This window comes from Anarhichas minor, unplaced genomic scaffold, assembly GCF_050575085.1.
Source record: "Anarhichas minor isolate MPS153535 unplaced genomic scaffold, ASM5057508v1 ptg000011l, whole genome shotgun sequence".
Taxonomy (NCBI): Eukaryota; Metazoa; Chordata; class Actinopteri; order Perciformes; family Anarhichadidae; genus Anarhichas; species Anarhichas minor.
In genome coordinates this window covers 6,825,543-6,847,927 of record NW_027466457.1, presented here as the reverse complement: position 1 = coordinate 6,847,927, position 22,385 = coordinate 6,825,543, and the positions used below count along the sequence as shown (strand labels likewise).

The window sequence follows — 22,385 nt, the reverse complement described above, 5'->3', positions numbered from 1 at the left end:
CAATCTGAGCGTAGCAGTTCTCGCACAGTCCTCTAAAAGCTTTATGGCTGTAATCTGTTGGAGGGCAGTGTCTAACGGCACTCTTTCTCAGCACAGCTGCTCTAATCTTCAGCTTGTTAATCTAATTGTCGAGGGAGGCTTTGGCTCGGATCATAAAGACTGAAGGTGTTTCTCCCTGCATCTGTGTAAAGCTGTCTTTCTAATCTCATCCCTCTCTTTGATTGCACCTTTGATCTCTTCAAGGTAGTCAAGGAATATTAACAACTCTGTCATACCAATGTGTCTAGCACTTTGCTGTTGAGCTGCTACCTGGGCTGTTGTTTCGCATGCCCTAATCTTTTCATTTCCACAGGGCTCAGCAGCTCAGGAGCCTATTGTGCGTTCAGCCCGCTCCATGCTCGATAGCTCCACTTACCTTTTAGAAACGGCCCGCTCGCTGGTCCTCAACCCCAAAGATCCTCCCACATGGTCCATACTGGCCGGCCACTCCAGAACAGTCTCTGACTCCATCAAGAGTCTCATCACCTCCATCAGGTTAGTATTAATCCCACCTAATGCCACATCTGTCCCTGCAGGATCATCCTGAGTCAAAGTTTGTAATGGTTAGCTCACAGTTAGAGGGGGAAAGAAATGTTTCTGAAGCCAGAGGGCTTATCCTGTGATATCTGCCCAGCTAAGCAATAAATTCAATTTGGATTTTTCCCCCATTATCTATCCTTTTAATTGTATTCTATATTTATTGCACAATAATGAATGTATTTTTCAACATTTCTGATGATAGGGACAAGGCACCAGGACAGAGGGAGTGCGATTACTCCATTGATAACATCAATAAGTGTATCCGGGACATTGAGCATGCTTCCCTAGCTGCAGTTGGGCAGACCTTGCCCTGCAGAGATGATATCTCCATGGAAGTGAGTTCAAGTACCCCATCAGCTCTAGCTTGTCCGAGAGAAAGAACCTAATGGGATCTGTAGTCATTCTGGTGTGACTTATACCGTAATTCTCTGCCGTGTTGTAACTCACCAGGCACTTCAGGAGCAGCTAACGTCCTCTGTGCAGGAGATTGGGCATCTGATTGATCCCGTCTCCACAACGGCCCGAGGCGAAGCTGCCCAACTCGGACACAAGGTGCTGGTCTGACCGTATATCCCTTCATCCCCTCTAGATTTAGAAAGAAAAACACAATCTGTCTGTTTTCTATCTTGTGATCCAACCCTTCCTCAGACATCTCTCTTCATCTCTCTTCATCTCTCTTCATCACTCTACATCACTCGTTCTCACAGGTGACCCAGCTGGCAAGGTACTTCGATCCACTCATCGTGGCATCGGTGGGCCTGGCCTCTAAGCTGCTCGACCACCAGCAGCAGATGACCATCTTAGACCAGAGCAAGACCCTGTCTGAGTCTGCCCTGCAGATGCTCTATGCTGCCAAGGAAGGCGGGGGAAACCCAAAGGTACGAAGCAGTTCATAAAGCTGCAGTGGGTTTAGCCTACCATGATCACTATTTCAAGGGTGACCTGAGATATGAAGCTACATATCAGCAGGTCAAGACAGTAATGTAGCCATGTTTTTTTCCAGGGTTTATCTTTTTTTAAGGGAATCATGAAAAACTTCTGCCTCAAGTATTACCGGTGTATAGCGTGTGAACTTTATTACATTTTGAACTCGAAGTTTGAATTATTAGAAAATAGAATAGTACAAGTCTTTACAGCAGCAAGAGTCCAGCCTGTTGAAGGTGTCCTCTCGTGAAACACTGCGTACTCACCAGCTGTAGGGACACTCTGGAGCTATTTTGTCAAGCTGATAAATTTCCTTCTGGCTAAACCAAGAGAGTGTCACAGAAACGTTAATTAGCTGACTGTGTCCCCAGGCGTCCCACACTCACGATGCCATCTCCGAGGCAGCCCAGCTGATGAAGGAGGCCGTGGACGACATCATGGTGACTATGAACGAGGCAGCCAGTGAAGGGGGCATGGTCGGGGGCATGGTGGAGTCCATCGCTGAGGCCATGGGCAGGGTGAGTAGTGATTCTGTTTTGTTGGAAAATGCATGTTTGTGTCAAAACATCTCATGAGAAGTCTGCTCAGGTGGTTTTAAATGGATTGCAGGTTGACACTTGTTCCCCATCTCATTTGTCTGAAGGCAAAATGAGCCTTCCCTGATAGAATAATTCCACAGCGAGTGTGTCCTCGTCAGTGGCTCTCATTAGTCCAGGAGATGACAAGTTTTAAATCCACAGCCCACTGGTGATGTTAGCTGTCACTCATCCTGCTGGGGGACATGTCACAGTTAATAATTGACGATGATCTGCTCATACTCTCACTTGTCTCAGATCTTATCCTTCATTTTTATTTTTATTCCTTTCTTTTTATTTTTTTTATTTTACCCTCAGCTTAAACATAACAGAGCAAACATCATTAAAACACCATTAGCATATATAAAGTGGAACCATTTTACAAGAATGCTAACGTAAAAAAGGTTGCTATGTTCTCACTAATGGCTTTTTAATTGTTAAGAAATTATACATCAATTAACATATCGACCTATAAAAAGAAGGTGGGTTTGTAGCGACCTTTAAACTAATCACCCTCAGTTTGGACTATCCCCGACAATAATGTACCTTCTAGAATAAGGCTACATGGTGTCATGGTCAATTTATTTATAACGTATTCATATTTTCAGCTGCAGATGATAGTGTATTCTAATGTGAGAAAATCCTTTCATTAATATCCATCAAGTTTGCCGTCATAAATATGCTAAACTTTATATGTTTGGTCTATAGCCTGACCGATACTGGATTTTGATACCAATATTGGTATTTGAGAGTTCAGAAATCTGATAACTATAATGTATCAAGTATTCATTTTTTAACATAAGCACAAAACATACACATGCAAAAGGATTTATTTAAGAATTATGACCAAGATATGTTCTGAGCCATTTTTTAGGTGAAAAATATAATTGCTCTCTGGTTGAAAAACTGCATAATGGAGACACGGCTAATAAATCATATCTTGATCGTTTCTGTACTGCAATTTCTTGCTACGTATGAGCCAACACGTACAATAGATAGATATCTTTACAATAGCTAATATTTGAGCATATATTGTCCCTTCAGGTTTAATGTTTGGGCTGTAGTTTGGTCTTTAGCCATCTTCCAAAAATGAGTAAATGCAACGGATCCATTCGTAATACCTGCAGGAAAAAAAACAAGTCAATCTGCATTGGCAGCTGAACAACCAATACGATCCTTCACTTCATTATACGCTGATAACCTGGAACCAAAAGATAACACTAATACAGAATACAGAATAATATCATACAGGAATTCACAGCTTCTTACAGAAGCTTTAAGACCAGGCTAATTATGAACAATTAACAGAATAATCAATTAAAACCTCACAACCCTTTACAGTATGCTTTATTGTAAAGTGGTACCAAACTAAATCAAAAGTCTTACCTACAGTAAATTGGGGTGCGTAGTGTAAAAACACATAGGATAGCTATGTGCTATGTACTATAGATAGATAAGTACTAAAGGGCTGCTCTTCACAGCTGGATGAAGGAACACCTCCTGAACCTGAGGGCTCCTTTGTGGACTACCAGACCACCATGGTGAAGTTCTCCAAAGCCATCGCTATCACCGCGCAGGAGATGGTAAGATATTCATGCCTGACTCTGTGTGTGTGTGTTTTCCATCATGTTTCCGATCTAAAATGACAATATGTGTCAGTAGGGCCACAGAAACATTAATCTGCCTCTGCTGATGATGCATGTCCTGTCTGTCGCCAGATGACTAAGTCAATAACCTGTCCTGAAGAGCTTGGCGGCCTTGCCTCTCAGGTGACAGTGGACTATGGACAGCTAGCACACCAAGGACGCCTTGCTGCAGCCACTGCAGAGCCAGAGGAGGTGAGAAGCCACGCTCTCTGTCCTACGGAGTACGTGGGGAAAAATACATACATAAGATTTAACACATCAAGCCGTAAATCTTTTTGCAATTCAGCACCTGAAATGTCAGACTGAAATATCAGCTTACTGCAGGTCTGCATTTTACACCAAAACATGCTTTCAGATGTATTCCTCACACACTGACCAGAGCAGATGTGTGCTGTTCTTTGAAATGACGCCCCTTCCTCAAGGCTGCTCCCGACTTTGTGAGATAAAACTGAAATATACCCATCCTGCCCCCATTGCTCTCAGCACCCACATAGTATTTTCTTAAAGCTTTTCTGTGTAGTCAAGAGCACAAAAATGTGTGGAAACATTTCGCTAATACGCACATAGCTCTTATCAATATCTTGTATATAACAGGCTGCTAGAAACCCTGCTGGTTACCATAGCAACATTGTGCCTCTACAAGTCTAAAAGCCTACAGTGATGCTCATCATCAAGTACCACCCACCCGTGAATCTCAGACTGTAAATTAAAGGTGTAGTGCCAGCATTCCCTCTCTGAGGGTGCTTGAAATCATTTTTCATCCACCCGCTGGAGTGAGAGACATGCCAGTTTAGGATTATGATCATAATTGTGCAGTACAGTGGCACAGATGAGAAGATGGATGCAGTGTAAGTCAATGCCCGGTTATGCTTTCAGGTTGGTTACCAGATAAAGACACGGGTGCAAGAACTGGGCCACGGCTGCATCTACATGGTCCAGAAGGCTGGAGCCCTGCAGCTCAGCCCCACGGACAGCTTCTCCAAAAGGGAACTCATCGAGTGTGCCCGCGCAGTCACGGAGAAGGTAAGCTGGTACAGCATCTATAACTCATGCATAAGGAAGCTTGTTTATATGTTTATATATATATTTTTTTTCATTCATCTCTCAGTACAGTTGAATAAAGTGATAGAAAACATATAGGCGTGTGCTAACTTCAAGATTTAAGAATAAGCCGTTCAGGAGTGAATAAGTGACTACTATACTGTAAATGACAGGTATGCTTTGTATTTTATTTTGGATTCATTATTTGTTATTAAGGCTTAGCTTTAGCCTTAATGTTGAAGTAGTATAGAGTCAGAGGAATATAGGGTTAATGTATGTTATTTTAGGTGGTAATAACTGGTGCTTTACTGTATTATTGTACCAGTCATGCAGGTCATGAGAGCATGCTCTCCTGATCACCCTCACACTGTGCAGTTAATGATAATACTAATGTCTTCCTGCTGCGACCCTGGAAGCAGCTAACCTTGCTGCTCACACGTTGGAATTTCTTTCCACTTTAAAGGCTATGATTTGACTCGGGGCTCATACCAAACTTGAATAGTTTGTGGTCCCCTGTTTGCTGATGCGTGAAACCTGTGCCTTTGTTGAGATGTACCTCTTAGGGCTTTCCTTTTATTTAGGAAAGATGGGCAGTTTTCAAGGGAGGTGCGTGATTTGCAGAGTCAGGCTCATCGGCTTAAATGTGATTGTGCAGCAGATTCTGATTTGATACACGTTTAACCCTGCTGTCTGTCTCACTCCCAGCGTCCTCATTTAACCTAGCACGTTCAGATCTTTCCCTCTAAACATTTACAACCTCACCTGATGTATAAATGTTCTGTCAACACCCTACAAAGAGGGAAAGCTGCTGGTTAATCATTAAAAATGTACAAGGCATACAGAAACCAGGTTTTTTTTTCTGTTTTCTTTACTCTGAAAACCGCATGTTTGAAGGACCTCTCTGCATATCTAATGCTATGTTTGACATGTTCCAGGTGTCCTTGGTACTGTCTGCACTGCAGGCGGGGAACAAAGGCACCCAGGCCTGTATCACAGCAGCCAGTGCTGTTTCTGGCATCATCGCTGACCTGGACACCACCATCATGTTCGCCTCAGCTGGAACACTGAGCCCTGAGAACGAAGAGTCTTTTGCAGACCACAGGTGCAATGACCTTGACCAAGACATGTGTTAAATGAAAACCTCTAATCAACAAAAAAGATAAATGTTTGAATTTGTTTAAAAAAATTAAAAAAAAGAAGGTGTATATGATTCATAGGTTTCATGAGCACAGAGGAAATACATCTTAATATTTCAGTTATTTTTACATTGTGACACCAGAGCTCCCTTTTTCTTTTCATGACTCACTCTGTGCAGTTTGCCAAAAATACTCAATATTCAGATGCATTTCAAATAATGGATGTAAATTGAAAATCCTCCTTGCTAAACACGCATTCTGTTAGAAAACCAACAGCATCCCTTCATATTGCTGCTTCTTGATTGTGTGACTTTGGAGCAGATTGTGACACAATGTGTCCCGTCCCTCAGGGAGAGCATCTTGAAGACGGCCAAGGCGCTGGTGGAGGACACCAAGCTGCTGGTTGCTGGAGCTGCGTCCAGCCAGGAGAAACTGGCCCAGGCTGCCCAGTCCTCAGCCAAGACCATCACCCAGCTCACTGAGGTGGTTAAACTGGGAGCGACCAGCATGGGCTCTGAGGACCCCGAGACACAGGTGATAAAAATCTAAAACACATTTCCACTAAAGAATGTCTCATACAACCACAGATGTTTCAGCCATATGTAGTCACAGTGGTACGCCTTTTTATTATAACAAAGCTCAGTTATTGCTTTTTAATTCAGCTGCACAGAGCTTTAACCATCTATTATAACCCATTATCATTGTACTTTTCTGTAATATTATTCATCGACAATGAATGCCTTCTATCTTTCTGTACACCCAGCATTAGATTCTCTGTGTAATTGCAGATTCATCTGATACACATTGTGTCTCCTCTTTCCTCTGTGTGTATGCCTCTATCTCTGCCCTTCACTAAGTCTGAAGTATCATGACTACAGTAGGTGGGAGTGATAAGAGCTGCAGTGTTAAATCCTCTCCCCAGGGTGCTACTGATAAACCTATACTCTGACCATTGTGCCGTATTGATTCCAGCTCTATCTATCTCCTCAGGTGGTTCTGATAAACGCGGTGCGGGATGTGGCAAAGGCTCTGGCCGAACTCATCGGTGCCACGAAATGTGCCGCTGGCAAGCCAGCTGACGACCCGTCCATGTATCAGCTGAAGAGCGCTGCCAAGGTAAAGGAATACACTGCTTCAGCGATCATATCCGGTTTAACTGTGTATTGATTTCCGCGCTGTAAGTCTACAATTTATCTTTCAGCTTATGCTTCCTCACAGAGCGAGGATACTGCATGTAGATATATATTCTATGTTTTGATTGACGTATCTAGTAGCACAAATAAGGATTTTTTTCAAAAGAACGACATGACAGTCCTTATCAGGGTTTGGAAGGTATTCGCTTTTTCTGTCATATGTTTGTTCGACTACTAGACCCATCACTAAGACGTGCATTGTGTGCATGCAATTGTGTATGAGAGAGAGGGTTGGTATGCTATACTGAGTAATATCTGTGACCACAGGACTCCCTCTATTGTGACTGTTGAGACAGGCTAACAATTTATTTTTGTCACGTCAAGTCAGTCAAAGTGTACATTTAATGCCGCCAAGAGCTGGAAGAAACTGGACTATTCATACAGAAGAAGGGAGAGAGTTGCCATTTAACTCTTGATCGTCATGACCGCTGTCACACCTGCCATCTGCTGACAAATGAAAACTGCAGATCAGACCTTTTGCATGTAACCTTGGCAGGGACAGAGCCTCAGATGCCTCTAAATCAAAGATTTGCTCGTCTTCTGCAAACGTCCTCGTAGTATTTATTTATTGTTCTCACAACTATCATCCCAAGAACAGCATGTAGCTCTAACTGTTGCATGGGGTTTCTTATGTTGTCTCATCTAAATGGAATTAGGGCCACCCGTGGACCCGGTCATGTTGACAGATTGTTTCTGTTCCACCAACATATGGTGACCTCCAAATGGGACCCCCTCAAACTCCTGGTGATCATGTTGCTGGAATTCCTAACTTAATAATACACTCTTCGCTGAATGCAGCACTGACGGAACAGAATGTATCACCATGAAAAGAACTTTAATCATTTATTTTCCCATCCTAGGTGTCAGTCAATAAACTGCATTACAAGTAGTAAATCATACTCTTTTGATTTGAAATGCAACCTTCATTCTTCTGTTGAGCAGCTGATGTCTTTCATTTTCATGAGAATATCACCTTCAACACATGTAACCAATGTTCACTGTATTGGAATCAGTAAAGAAGGAGGCATAAAATATAATTGAATGTTTTGCAGCTAAGGGGAAAGAGCTCCACCTCCTGGTCTGACTGTGAGCCTCATCCTTTCTCCCTTTCTTTGACAGGTCATGGTGACCAACGTAACGTCTCTTTTAAAAACAGTGAAGGCAGTGGAGGATGAAGCGACTCGCGGGACGAGGGCACTGGAGGCCACTATTGAGTGCATCAAGCAGGAGCTGACGGTAAGAGCTCCTCACAGACCGAACCTCTTCTTGATTGTCTTTTTGAGGGATGAGACACCGCTTCTTTGCAAAACTGTCTCACAAGAGGGTCAGGGATATCTGTGTCTATTATTCTGAACATAACAGGGGAGCTATTTGGTCTTTTTCCTTTATTATCTGTCCAGCTCCTTCCCTCTCAGCCCCTGCAGGTTTCTCACAGCTCTTATCAGGGTCTGGGTAGCAGGCGCAGGCTAAGTGAGAAAGGAAGAAGATTTCAAGAGCTTGTTTTTTTTGTAATTTGCTGCTAATCCTTATCGGAGGACCCCCGAGCCCGAGAGGAGGCTTTACGAAGAGCCGTATTCAACACAGTCTACCGAACTCCTAATCATACAGCACAAGACGTTCTGTCTGCCTCACGTGTGCACTTCCTAATTTCTTCTCTTAGAATATTCCCATCTGTTTTAAAGCTACTACGGATAACTTTCATTTTGTGCTGATTTTGACGGTCCCTGTGGACAAAAGTGTTTGCGAGCACCGAAGTTCCTATAGAAAACCTCTCACTTTACTGCAGCAGGGCCTAACAATCTGCACCGCTCAGTGCTGGTTCTGGTTCTCCCGTGCCTCCCTTTGCTCCAGCAGGCCAATACAGCCTGGGCCTCCTGCAGCATAGTGTCGGTGTTGGCTCCCAGCGTGGGACAGGCGGAGCAGCGAGGCAAAGCTCCGCCCCTGGCCGGAGGAGGAGCCGCTGCTGTCGGACGCGGAGCCCTCTGGAGCTCCGACTGCAGGTCCTGCCGGAGGCCTTCCTAGAGTCTAAGCTGAAGGAGTTTCTGGCAAACCTATGTGCCATTGCGGGGAATCGGACTTGATGATGAGAATTAAGAATAACTATATAGAAATAGCCAATATTCTTGCTGATGGTCATATAGAGGCACCAGTATTAAATTGAGGCTCTTTCATAACCAGTTAAAAGTTCTTTGTAGTATCTTTAACATATCTGAGCCCCTGTCATGCCTACTATGTATCCAACTACCTGTGTCTTTGGGTTCTCATCATGTCAGGTGTTCCAGTCCAAGGACGTCCCGGACAAGTGCACGACACCCGGGGAGTTCATCCGCATGACAAAGGGCATCACTATAGCAACGGCCAAGGCAGTGGCCGCAGGAAACTCTGCTCAGCAGGAGGATGTGATCGCCACGGCCAACCTGAGCCGAAAAGCCATCACCGATATGCTGACTTCCTGCAAGGTGCTAATCCACACCACTCTGCCAGAACAGGCCTCACACAGACATCGCCGGACATGTGAGCCCAGCCTGCTGGGAGCAGATAGGACATTAGAGTCTGGTCTACTTCATGCTGGTAGTGACTCGGCCATTTTTCAAAGTCGTCGGAGCTGCAGTCAGGATGTCGTCAGTGACTGCAGAGCACCTACAAGACAAAAACATAAAAAATACAGAATTATAGGCTATGCTTTTGAAAATCAAAGTATTACAAATGAGTGAATGATTTTTTTTCTGAGCCATGAATGTGGTTTGTGATTGGCGCTAGATAATGTGCATATTCCAGACCTAACATAGATTGTTTTCACTTTTGTATCAGAACATTGAAATGCAATTTTTGAATTCACCACACAACATTGTTTTTCTCACCCTTCCAGCAAGCAGCTTGCCACCAAGAAGTAGGCGAGGAATTGAGGAGCAAGGCCCTGCAGTACGGCTCTGAGTGCACAGCCGAATACGTCAACCTTCTGGAGCAAGTCCTGCAGGTTAGACTTAGACAGTCTCGTGTCTCATGAATAAAGGATGGAAGTGACTTGCATTTGTGCGCGTAAACGTGTGTAGCAACAGTGTGGATGAGTGGATCCTGATATTTACTTTTACCAAGTGAGGTTTCACAGGTCTTATCTGCAGGATTAAATCCTTTAATGTTTGAAAATGTATTCCTGGCTTCCTGCCAGTCATGCTTGCATTTACTGTAGCATCACTTCAACTGAAAGAAGAAGGCTGGTGATATTCTAATGTTTTTCTTATTGACAACAAATCCCACAAAAATACCAAAACCAACAATAAGTTGATCTTACAAACAAGAATTATCTGTGTAGCCAAAGCCTGATGTAGCTTATTCCTCTGTGCCACAGACCTCTATTAATGCCCAGATCATGAGGGATATGTGTGTGTACGTGGGATCGATCCCACATTCCGTACACAGTCCTGGTGCTGTAAAAACTGAAGGACAAGACTGAAAAAGCCCCAAACAAATACAATACTCAGCCCTTTATAAAAACTAAAAGTATATATTGTTGTCCTGTTTTTAAAAGGGTGATGTTTTTGTAGGAAAAAATAGGTTTGGGGTTGAGTGTCACAGTCAGGGGAGGGGAGTCCAAAGTATTGTTGGTGTCCCCGAGGCTCATTGTCAGTAGGAAGACTATAGAATAATACCCACTTCATACATATGTGTGTTACCACATTCATCTTAGAAATACCTTTACAAAGGATCAGATTTTAATTCTGAGCACCTTGTTGCATAAAACTGCATAAAAATCAGCAAAACCTTTTTTCATAATACCACTCCCCATGCGTTATGTTAAGACAAGTGTGTTGAGATGTAAAACATGTTAATCAAGGTATTAATTAACTTAATTAATTATCTCATATAATTAGTTAGGAGGACATCGTGTTGATTCTGGCAGGACATTAGCCACTAAAAGTAACTTGTGTTGTAATATGTGGTTGAATATAAAGAGTGGGCTGTCGCTATATTCAAGTTAATTATTAGTGTCGCCACGTAGTTTTTTACATAAATTGCCGAAAAGTTGCAGAACAGATATACTGTAAATGCTTTTTTGTCGGCTGTCCCTGGCAGCCGCGTGAATGTTAATCATCTTTGCACTCTCGCTCGCTTCTACACTACATTTACTCTTGCCTCTTGTTCCTGTGTTGGCGGGCTTTTGTATTCTCAGGTGCTGCACAGGCCCATACCCGAGCAGAAGCAGCAGCTGGCCTTCCACTCAAAGCATGTGGCAGCGTGTGTGACGGAGCTCGTCCAGACAGCTGAGGCCATGAAAGGTGAGGCCACACACACTGTCACACACTCTTACACAATGCACGCAAACAAAAGTCAGGCTTGACAACCTTTAGTTTTCTGGTGACCTCATTCTGACTGATTAAATGGACCATTGGACACATGACATCTTTGTATATTTAGTATTCCAAATGCTTATGGTACCTTATAAAACAGAATGATGTTATTTTATTAGGAGGCAGAATTTTACAGAAGCGTGTGTGCTGTCCAAAAATTGTTGGCAGCTGATTTCGATTTTAAATTGAGACATTATAGCCACCGCAGTGTAAAACTAGGAAAAGCTGTAATTGGAAAATACAGTCAGTTTGAAGCGAGAGGATTTCCATGAGGAAGCAAGTCAATTTCATCAAATGCAAAACGAAACGAAAAACATGACAGGATTGTGGCGATGTTAGAGATTAGTCAAAGGAGTCCTAATCCTCTTGTGCATGAATAATGTCACGGTGTTATTGAGTTAAACCACAAAACCTGTCTGCGTCTGTAATAAAGATGAAAATTACTCCAGAATATTGAAATCGCAGCGTAGAGTGACTGCCGTGGAAATGAAGCTCTGCAGATCGTTATGACGCAGAGTGTTTCCTATAGAAGCTGCACTGCTGCCTCTGACAGCAGTAATAGATTGTGTTTGGATGAGAATTAGATTTCAGCGTATAGCCTGAGACCCAGCGGGGCTATCCACTTTACCTCTCTAATGTCCCATGTGCTCTTTCCCTCTCTCGCCCCCTCTCTTCCATCGCTGCCTCAGATGGAGGTAAGTGGGATATGGTGTGTTTTGTTCCTCCAGATCACCTTTCACAGAGTCAGATGGGGGTAGCGGAGTAGATGGCTTGGGGGTGGGGGTGCAGAACAGATTTCCCCAGAGCTCAACATAATCTATGAAAACATCGTTCCATCTGCTTTACCAAGCTGTTCCCAAACAGCTCTGTTTTATGGGCACTTAAAAAACAATAAAAAGACAATGATCCATCAAATGTGCATTTCTTCTAACTTTTAGTTTATCTTGTTTAACTTTGAGGCATTACTGTCACAATGCAAACAATTCTGTGGAGTGTATAGAGCTCATTTTCTGCAGCTGAAGTAGGGGCAGAGTTAGCATCTCTGTGAGGCCTGGATTGTGTGAATGAGTTATTATTGAAGAATGATTTTGAACTCTTGTTACATAAAATCAACAGAACGATTGGGCCTCATGCAAGACAAGCACTTGTACAAACAGATTTATTCTGAAGTGGCTTGTATGAGTAATTTAGGAGAACTCGCCGCATTCACCAATTTTGTCGTATTTTGAAAATTCGTCTTCGATATGAGCACAATTATACAAGTGGTCTAGACCTGTCGTAAGAGTCATGTGCAGCCTGCTGTTAGGCAAGTCAAAGTTTGTCACTAATGGATTGTATATTTCATTACTTAATATTTTAAATTACTATATATATACATTACACTTCATATCAATATATTCAATATATTGACATTATCCTGCTTGACTTATCGGCTAATATCATTCTATTATGTATTCATGTAGCCTAACAATATCACCAATAAATTAAATTGGCTTTTGATACTATTGCATAACATTACAATATCAACATGAAAATCTTAAATTATTTAACCCGCTCCGGTTGCAGGAAGTGATGTTAGGAGCCTTTTCTGAATATGACGTTGCACAAAAAAAACATTGGAGATAAGAATATGAAAATCTTTTTGCATGAGGTCCATTGTACTTGTGTGTATTTATATGAAAACCAACGTCTTGGTACGTGTCAACCCCTTTCAGGCTCAGAGTGTGTGGACCCCGAGGACCCCACTGTCATCGCTGAGACTGAGCTCCTTGGAGCAGCAGCGTCCATTGAAGCTGCAGCCAAGAAACTAGAGCAGCTGAAACCCAGAGCCAAGCCCAAGGTATAAGTGCCCCTCTCAACCCTTTCCACCCTCAAAACCCACGCACAGCTTTTTGCCATTAATCAGCAGGGAGTCGATGTGGGCCAAAGGTAGGAAAAGGTGACACTGACTTTGAAGTGGAGTCATTATTTTTCAGTGACTGAGGAGCGATCTCCATGTCATTAAAGGAGAAAGAAATGTTTCTTCCTGACACTTACCATGTTGACTCAGACAGCTGGTCTGGTGAGCTAACATATCACGCTCAGAAAACCTTCTTCAAAGGCACTTCTGGACATTATTTTGAGTTGTGTTGCCAGGAGACGCAATTATGGGTCCTCGGATGGGTCCTCAAGCTTATGTTGGAGAGTTCAAATGTGTGATGAACTTTCCGAAAGAGAGGGCCTCCGTCTTATTGAACGTATTTCCTTTATTTTATTGCAGTGTTCCTAATTTCTAAACTAAACTGAGGGAGGCTTTTTTCTTAGCCTGTTATTCGTCCCCCTGGGAGATGGTAGTGATAGTGCCCTTGGAAAGTGATATTTGTTTTATATTGGTGTGTATGTAACACAGGGTCGTGTTTGTGGTGTGTGGTATTGCATGATCGTGTTGTTTGTTTATTTGTCTCTGGAGACTGGATAGTTGGATCCCATTGTTCTTCCTCCTGTGCCTGTAGTGTTTTCCTCATTTTCTATACCTCTTCCACAGAGTGAGTATCAGTTCACCCCTCTGCACATATAATATATATTAAAGCATATTTAGGCTACCCCACTTTTAATAAAGCCCATATAATGCTCTGTCTCATACTATAATTCCACAGCTACAGACTGCATTTATGAGGACCTTTGTGTTTATAAAAAGGGATTAGTGAGTTAAAAGCTTTACCTCTTTTTAGTTTGTCAGTGTCTCCCTCTAGTGATCGAACAGGAAACAAGCTTTACAATACAGCATTTAGTACCACTGGATTCTACTACATTTATTCCCTCTTGTGAGGACAGTTCAAGTGTTTTACATGAGCATGTCTTAGCAGAAGCGTAGTCAGAAGCTAAAATATTTGTTTTCATATGCTGTGCACACATTATCGCTCAGAGGGATTCCTGCTTATTCAAGTAGTCCACAAAGTAGTCTGAAACCATTTCATAGGACCACATATGTTTTTTTGAAATTATGATAATGTTCTTCCTTTAGTTACTTTTCTTTTTCCGAGACAGAGCTAACAAATATCACAATTCATAGAGGCATCAAGCCCCTCTAAGGTCTGTAAACTAGCCCCTTAGATTGAGGTGTAATTTGTCTGAAACAGCTTGGATTCTCCTTCTTCCTCCTCTTTACTCACTCTCCTCTGTGCTCCTTTGTCCCTCTCACACTTTAAGAAAAGGAGGACTCTGATGCTCCCAGCATGCTCCCTTGTCCCGCCTCCCCATCCCTCTCTGAGCCGTTGTATACCTGGAAGCCTTCTCTGCAGGGCTCTGTCTGATATGTTTGATATATTAGGTTGTTATTCCGTCCAACTATATATCAAACATATTCCTACAGTGTCCCGCCCTGTCTCCAGCCACGTGTGCCTTATGTGTTTATGGAGGTCTGTGGTCAATCACATGCTGATGACTGCTGAGGCAGAGATGTGCTAGCTGTCTCTGAACTGATGCACTGGGATCGTCATAATGGTGTTTAGTACAGGTTTGGGAAATGGGACATCATGTTCGATTGTGCTGATTGGGAAAGATTAGGTTGAACATTTAGGCAGTAGCTACCATTGAGGACACTGAGGTCATGCACTCTTTATTTTGTGAGTTTTACGAAGCTGGAATGGGCTAAATACTACAATTTAAAAAAGAATGTTATACTCGATGGATAGGCTACTTTAAATATTCTCTGTATGCAAATTATACTTCTTTTTATGCTAATAAAAAAATCAGTGTGTGAATCAATATTCCCCCACCGGAAGTTTATTCCTGGCAGTGTAGAAAAGGTTTTGAAACAGAAATTAGACCATCATGTTGGGGAGTAAAATGTACAGTGGAGTTTGTCGTTAACTGTTCGTTAACGACAAACTCCACATACTATAAAAACATTGTTTTTTGTGATCATGACTCATGATTTTAGTATTAATAAAATCCTGGTCACGACCCTAGTTGACACAGTGGTAATAATCTATTATTATCGTAGCATACTATAGTTGTAAGTCTAAATTAATATGTGGTTTTTCTTTCAGCAGGCAGATGAGACGCTGGATTTTGAGGAGCAGATATTAGAAGCAGCAAAGTCCATCGCTGCAGCGACCAGCGCTCTTGTTAAATCTGCATCGGCAGCTCAGAGAGAACTGGTGGCACAAGGCAAGGTCAGTCAACACACATACTCGGACGCTCAACAAGATCCTATACATTACTAATAATATTAAACAAGATACACAATATCTCTCTTACCCACTGTCAACCTCAGGTGGGATCCAATCTAGCAAATGCAGTGGATGACGGTCAGTGGTCACAGGGTCTCATATCAGCTGTAAGTTCCCCTAAACACATTTGCAAATCACTGTACACATTTGTTTAATGTTACCCTGATTAAACCAAAAAGCCTTTGTTGCTTGCTGTAGGCGCGTATGGTAGCCACAGCCACCAGTAGCCTGTGTGAGTCAGCTAACGCCTCAGTGCAGGGCCACGCCAGCGAGGAGAAGCTCATCTCTTCGGCCAAACAGGTTGCAGCCTCCACGGCTCAGCTGCTGGTGGCCTGCAAGGTGAAGGCTGACCAGGATTCTGAAGCCATGAAGAGACTACAGGTAACACTGAAACACAGCCTTAACTTGTCCGTGGAATTTGCATACAGATGCATGTTTTGTTATGTTATGTGCTAACTTTGAGATGATCTGTTTGAAGGCTGCCGGCAACGCAGTGAAGCGGGCTTCAGACAACCTGGTGAAGGCGGCTCAGAAAGCAGCATTTGATAAGACTGAAGTTGACAGCGTGGTGGTAAAGACCAAATTCGTTGGAGGCATAGCTCAGGTAAGACAAAAGTCTGTAAAAATGTTGCGGTATGTGAGACCTGGAAGAGAAATCATTCCTGTTGTGTGGTTTGCCCTTTTCACTGTGTGTTTGAACCTCTCGCTGATGTGCCTTTTTTCTGCAATCGTGAAACCATCAGCTTCATTTCAAAGCTGTTTACCAGACACCCACAGCTGCAAAACATCATATCTCTTGAAAACTGGCTTCTGTTTCATCTCTGCAAAAAAAACTGAAAGTAACTCCAGGGTGCCACAGGAAGCTATACTTTTCATCTTGATTGATTGAGTTCCTGTTTCAGTTGGTGGTGCAGCTCAGCTGGGCATCAGTAAGGCTCACTCTCATTGATTTCTGCTTTGGTCTTTAACCGCTTTAGACTGAGTCTGACCAATTACTGTTAGTTTTCCTTTTTTTTTTTCTAAATGGCCCAAATGATAACGGCGTTATAAGCTTTATTATTGGCTATCCCTTTCTCATAATGTTGATATCTCAGGAATGCCTGGAGGGAATTTGGCACAAACATCCACTTGGACTCAAAGTTGAACTGATAAGAATTTGATGGTCAATGGTCATCGTGACATCACAAAAGGTCACGGTGAGGCCATATTTTTGGCCATAACCACATGCCAATTTCACATCGATGTCTAATAGGATAAGATGATGAAAAATAAAGTGATGTCATTTTGGACTTAACTGGTTGGCGGAGACATACAGCCCCGAGGCGGTTTCAAAATGTTATTCATTTGTATTCTGAAAACAGTTAAAAAAAATATTTGAATCTGATTAATAAATTCAACAATAGAGTACAATGCTGAAATTACCTTTCCCCTGTAATGTTTAAATGCTTCTTTCTACATGCATCACTACCAATCTCATCCACTTGAATGTATAGACATTTTCAGGAGGTTTTGTTTATTTATTTATTTTTGTCACTATAAGAGGCTGTATTCAACGGGTTGTGTTTGGAGTTCACCTCTGCACATCTGTACTGCTGAGTTTCCATATCAAGCTATCCGCAGGAATGGGATTATGTTGAGTAGAAGGCACATTTTCCTGTCAGCTGTTCCCGTCCTCTTCAGATCATTGCGGCTCAGGAGGAGATGCTGAGGAAGGAGCGAGAGCTGGAGGAAGCCCGGAAAAAGCTGGCTCAGATCCGACAGCAGCAGTACAAGTTCCTACCCAGCGAGCTGAGGGAGGATGAGGGCTGATTGACAGACGGGGTGTGAGCCGCGCTGATGACACCCTCTTGTCATGGGGAGACGTTGCCGATGTACGATTGGCTGCTTTGCTCTCATATTACCGAGGAATATACAGCACTTGAAACAGGCCTGTTTGGTGAGAAAAACAAGTGCCTGTGCTCTGTCGTGTATTTGTGTGCTTGTGTGTGTGTGTGTGTGTGTGTGTGTGTGTGTGTGGTGTGTGTGTGACGTATGTATGTATTTGTTAGTGAACGGCATTGGTATTCAGAGTTCAACATGGACAAGGTTGTTACAGTTGTCACTATAAGCAAGTGGAGACAGTATGATAAAGTTGTATGACAAACGTATCATTGCTTTGCGAGTGTTACTGCATCATGAGCATTATCGACTGTTACAATCACCAATCGAAGATGTTGTGAATGCAGAAATCCTCTATAATCAGTGAATGTCCTATAATTATTGAAGGTTTAGAGCAAATATAAATGACCTGATTCTGGCAGAAGAAACCTAAGGGTCCATAGCTTCTATTGTAAATGTAAAAACCTCAAAGGCAGGAGGGGGGGGGATGCCTCTTTTCACCACTGGCTTGCATGCACCATAATGTCTATACATCTCAATGACGCTACTAACCAATAGAGTAGTATATCTTGGAGAGGGACTTATATTTTACTAATAACAATGTGAATTTGGGGTTTGCTGATAAAGTAGCAAATCTTTAGAAATAAAATAATTCTGATTAAGCTATGCTGTCCAGCTTGATGCCAAACAATGAGGGTTTCTGATTGGAGTAAATAAACAATTACAGAGCACTGGCCAACACTAGCTATAAAGATATTTATTCTTGGCAGATTTTTTTCTTAAAGAGCAGACAGGTGTTATTTAGAGAATCTGGATTATATGTGACCAAATATGTCATGCTGCTTGAACATCTCGTCACTTCATGTAACCCCATCGGTTCTTCCCTCACATATACAGAGCTGTGTAAGGAATATATGTTTACATTACTTGTCATGTTTGTTCTCTCTTGTCTTCATGTTTTAATTCCTCTCATATTGACACTGGCCAGATTTTGTTCGGGTACCCACTGTACTGTACACACACACAGTTATTCTCCACCAGTCACCGCCCTGTAATGGTAAAGGCATTTTCACTCTAGACCGACTGTCTACAGCAATACATTACACTGAATATCCTGGCTTGATAATAATGAGAGTCTGCGCTGTTATCGGTTGTAAGATTGTTTATGTGCAATGATATTTGGCTTCGGGCTCTTGAATGAAGCGAGCATACATTATGCACTGCAGTTGCTCATAAACATACGCACTGAAGACGGCGATTTAAAGCTTCCATTATATTAGAAGTAGGACATTCTTCTTACAAACTAGAGGAAAATAGCTTCGAGCTCTGATTGAGGAAACTTATTAAATGCTTCTTCTCTCTCTTTGCTACATTGATTTATAATATATTGGAAATTTGAAGCAGTTCATCTCCTCAGTCTGTCCATGCCAGTGTGTGGACTGCATTGTGTACTAGTGCCTTACTTGAGTCTGCCCCGCGAGCAGCTGAAGACCAGGCTGAGTGGGAGCCTGAGCCTTGTCCTCTCTGGATCAGAACCATTATGCCAGTCTAATCCCCATCGGGGTCTTAAACTGTCACTTAGTCCTTTGCCATACAATACAATGCCTTGGCTGGTGGCCTACTTGCCTACAATATTAAAATGCTGATAGACAAGGGCATCCGTGGATACCTTAGGATTTAGAGAGCGTGTTGGAAGACTTGACACTAGACTGCATTCCATGAGCATGTGGCAATTTGTGTTTGAAGTCAAGAAATTGTTGAAATCATTATGCCAAGTCTCTCTTAAATGTTGGACTTAATAACTTCCTTGTTTCATTGTCTAACCACTATAACAAAATCAGTAAATGTAAGAATTACCCTGAAATATATTGTCTAACTGATTTGTCCGAGTATAAACGGAAATTAGAAAACATTACTAGCTCTGTTATGAATAGGTGTTGTGCTTTCTTTAACAGACTGCATTAGTTTTATCATTTGATGCTGTATGTATAATATTTATCTGGTCACAAAAGTATTTTTTGTATTCACCAAAAATAAAGAGTTTCAAACAACCAGCGTCATTAAGATTATTTTTGTCATTTTTCACATCGAGGTATGTGTTTGAGGAAAAAAAGATGTCTTACTGCATTCTTTCCAGCAGGTGTCAGCATTATCCTTCCCAGATCAGTCAGAGGGCTCAGTGGATGTTTGGAGAAATATGTTCTAGTGGAAGGATTGGCAATGATAGCCAGACCAAATATGGACATAGTGGATGTGCTTTTTTTTTTTCCCCTCCTGGTTCACAAACCAGACCTGGAAGTATGCAGTGATTCCCATTTCGATGTTTTGGTCATGAATGAGAGTTCACATCCATTTTACACTCTGGTTTTCACAGTTAAACAGCTAGAACCTTAGGGATGTTTAGAAGTAGCCTCATGTTGACATGTTGTTGGTCTGCTACTGGCAATAACGCAGACTTGTACCTAGTCGTTGCCTTTTTCCCCTCAGCTAATACTAACTTAATTCACTCTGAAGCTGATCCTCTTTCTGTGTCAGCAGCAAATGATGGCATAGTGTGTAAAGGGTGATTAAAGGTGGCCACTAACACACTGAGTTGTCCTAATGAACACCATATTTGGTTGTTTGAGTGTTTTGGTCTCATGCAAGGCCAGGCCACACAGTGGAGAGGGGAAACTGAAGCCATGTGTTTAACTGGGAGTGCCCATCTACTGCTCACCCTCTCTCTCCCTTCAGTCCTAAAGACCAGGAGGATGTTTGTCTGGTTAAGTTTGACCTCAATAGATGAATGATGTAAAGCAGAGACGCAGGCTGGTCGAGTTCGTCCTCTTATTGTCCTGAACTTCATGATTTCAGACTGATTAGTAAACCACTGTTATACCTGTGTTATAGCTATAATCACGTTTTCAACAAATATCCTATATTTATAGCCCTTTCCTGAAAACTGTTCATTTGGCAGAAGAAGCACCATGCTCAGCATGATGGTTGAAATGAAAATAAAGAATAGGGTGTCTCATGCACTCAATATATTCCCCTATATCTGTTTCCCAAGCTCTCTCTTTGTTTTTCTATTGGTTGCCATTAACAAGACTTCCTGTCACATGTCATTTTCCTGCGCATGGAAGAAGGTGTGGACTCCAGATGCACTTGGTTGGCTCTAGGTTTGATGCCGGACACCGTGGCAGATATAATTATCGTGCACAAGACATCTTGAATTTTCTGTTTGAAATAATGGTGCAGACATTCAACATTTTAAAATTGTTCAATGAAGCACTGGAGCCTGAGAACGATTTTTTTTTTGAGTTTCTTAAAGTCTTACACACAAACCGTTATCCTTAGCGACAACAGTGTTCATCTTTGGCACCCTTAATGTCTTATATTTGTTGTGTTGGAAGGTGTGTTTGTGTTTTGCAGCACTGTGACTTGTGTCATTCCTAATCCCCACAGACTGGCAGCCACTTGGTTTCAGGCTTTGTTCCGTGCTCAAGTTCTCAGAAATGAAGCCATGTTAACCCATGGCTAAACCAAAGGACACTGGGTCAACTCTCCTCTTTCATCGTTTCAGCACTAATTTACGGCATGTTACATCAGTAGTGGCAGAGCAAATGCACTTGGCTTTATATGGGTTTCTTAAATCTATATGTTTATATATTTCCCAGTGTGAATAAAAGGAAAGTTACTGTAGGTTCGGAAGTGATACTGTGCAGGAATGGAGCCACGGCTTGTGCTAAGAACAGCCTCGGTGACACTGAGAATTGTCACACTGAGAAGCTATGTAGCCAGTTATGGCAGTTAAGCCTTGAAATGTTGGTGTTTATCAGTTTCTTAATTTGGGATTTATTTCTACGGTTATATTACCAGACTAAACAATTGTAAATTCTTGTATTTTTTGTTTGGAAGCCAGTTCTGGTGGGGCTAAAATTTAAAAACGGGTTTGGAGGGTATCATGGTCTTTTGCTGCATAGAGAGAGGGAAACAGTCTCTCCCCTAAGCCAGTTTTCTCCACTTGTAGAGAAAAGGATGAAAGAGGAAGTGAGGTTTTGAAAAAATGCACATTGGGAAAGGCTTTAGGTTTTGGGCTGGGCCATTTGACCAAAGCATGCTACTGAAACTTTCATTTGTTTCACAGACATTATCTCAATCTCGCAGTGACTTATTTTCTCACGTCTAGAGAGGTCTAGGTGTAAACTTTGGTCTATGTGATGTTCTCATCCCTATTTCAAGCACGCCTGCTCTTCAAGGTTTATCTGAACGTTTGCAGGAGTAAAGGAAGGGGTCTAGCGGTGTGCATGTCAAGCCAAGAAACTTACAGCTTGCCCAAGCTGATAAAACAGTGGAAACCAGCATTGTTCATCGGTAAATAGCTGTAATTAATGTTTGGCTTTGGTCCATTTTGTCAGGGAGTTTCACATAGTCCAGACCCAAAGATACTATGCCAGAGAGAAGTATAGACGCCACTCAAACAGCAGAGGAAAAGTACCAAAACTTTTTATTCTGCACTCTTATTCTTATTGTTTATGTAAATGAAGATGATGGCTTTTATGACTGAACCAACTGTTGTGTCCGTCTTTCTCCATGTTTCCTTCAACAAGACTCTCTGAGGCACTTCATGTTTCAGGGATGCAGCCTGTGTATGTGTACATGGACTTTGTGTAAATATACTTGCACTGGGTCGGCAATTAAATGCTCTGAAAAGGCTGAAGAAAAGGAATATGGCAGTGACATTGTGTAAAAAAGATGCCTGTGGTTTACTCGTATTCACACACCACCCCTCTGCTGCTCTGAGAAGCAGGGCTTCCTAACATAAACCTGGAGGACAGCAGCTGATGGATGTAAGAGAGCCATTTACTCGG

General features: G+C 42.3%; 1 protein-coding gene across 3 annotated transcripts in view; it reads left to right on the top strand.

Annotated features, from left to right (window-relative positions):
- tln2b (talin 2b) overlaps positions 1–19,578 on the top strand; it is a 45,613-nt gene extending 26,035 nt beyond the window's left edge. The window contains exons 36-57 of one of the 3 annotated variants that reach the window (XM_076089117.1): positions 353–534; positions 782–914; positions 1,030–1,131; positions 1,287–1,457; positions 1,546–1,548; positions 1,875–2,021; positions 3,560–3,661; positions 3,797–3,928; positions 4,613–4,747; positions 5,701–5,867; positions 6,252–6,435; positions 6,892–7,017; positions 8,214–8,330; positions 9,368–9,553; positions 9,964–10,071; positions 11,266–11,371; positions 13,159–13,283; positions 15,475–15,600; positions 15,702–15,764; positions 15,856–16,038; positions 16,136–16,261; positions 17,338–19,578. In XM_076089117.1, the coding sequence (XP_075945232.1) occupies positions 353–534; positions 782–914; positions 1,030–1,131; positions 1,287–1,457; positions 1,546–1,548; positions 1,875–2,021; positions 3,560–3,661; positions 3,797–3,928; positions 4,613–4,747; positions 5,701–5,867; positions 6,252–6,435; positions 6,892–7,017; positions 8,214–8,330; positions 9,368–9,553; positions 9,964–10,071; positions 11,266–11,371; positions 13,159–13,283; positions 15,475–15,600; positions 15,702–15,764; positions 15,856–16,038; positions 16,136–16,261; positions 17,338–17,466 (2,853 nt within the window). In that variant the 3' untranslated portion in view covers positions 17,467–19,578. Of the gene's footprint in view, positions 1–352; positions 535–781; positions 915–1,029; positions 1,132–1,286; positions 1,458–1,545; positions 1,549–1,874; positions 2,022–3,559; positions 3,662–3,796; positions 3,929–4,600; positions 4,748–5,700; positions 5,868–6,251; positions 6,436–6,891; positions 7,018–8,213; positions 8,331–9,367; positions 9,554–9,963; positions 10,072–11,265; positions 11,372–13,158; positions 13,284–15,474; positions 15,601–15,701; positions 15,765–15,855; positions 16,039–16,135; positions 16,262–17,337 lie in introns of all 3 variants that reach the window. The other 2 variants (XM_076089115.1, XM_076089116.1) reach the window with 2 other exon arrangements.
- The last annotated feature ends 2,807 nt before the right edge of the window (positions 19,579–22,385 follow it).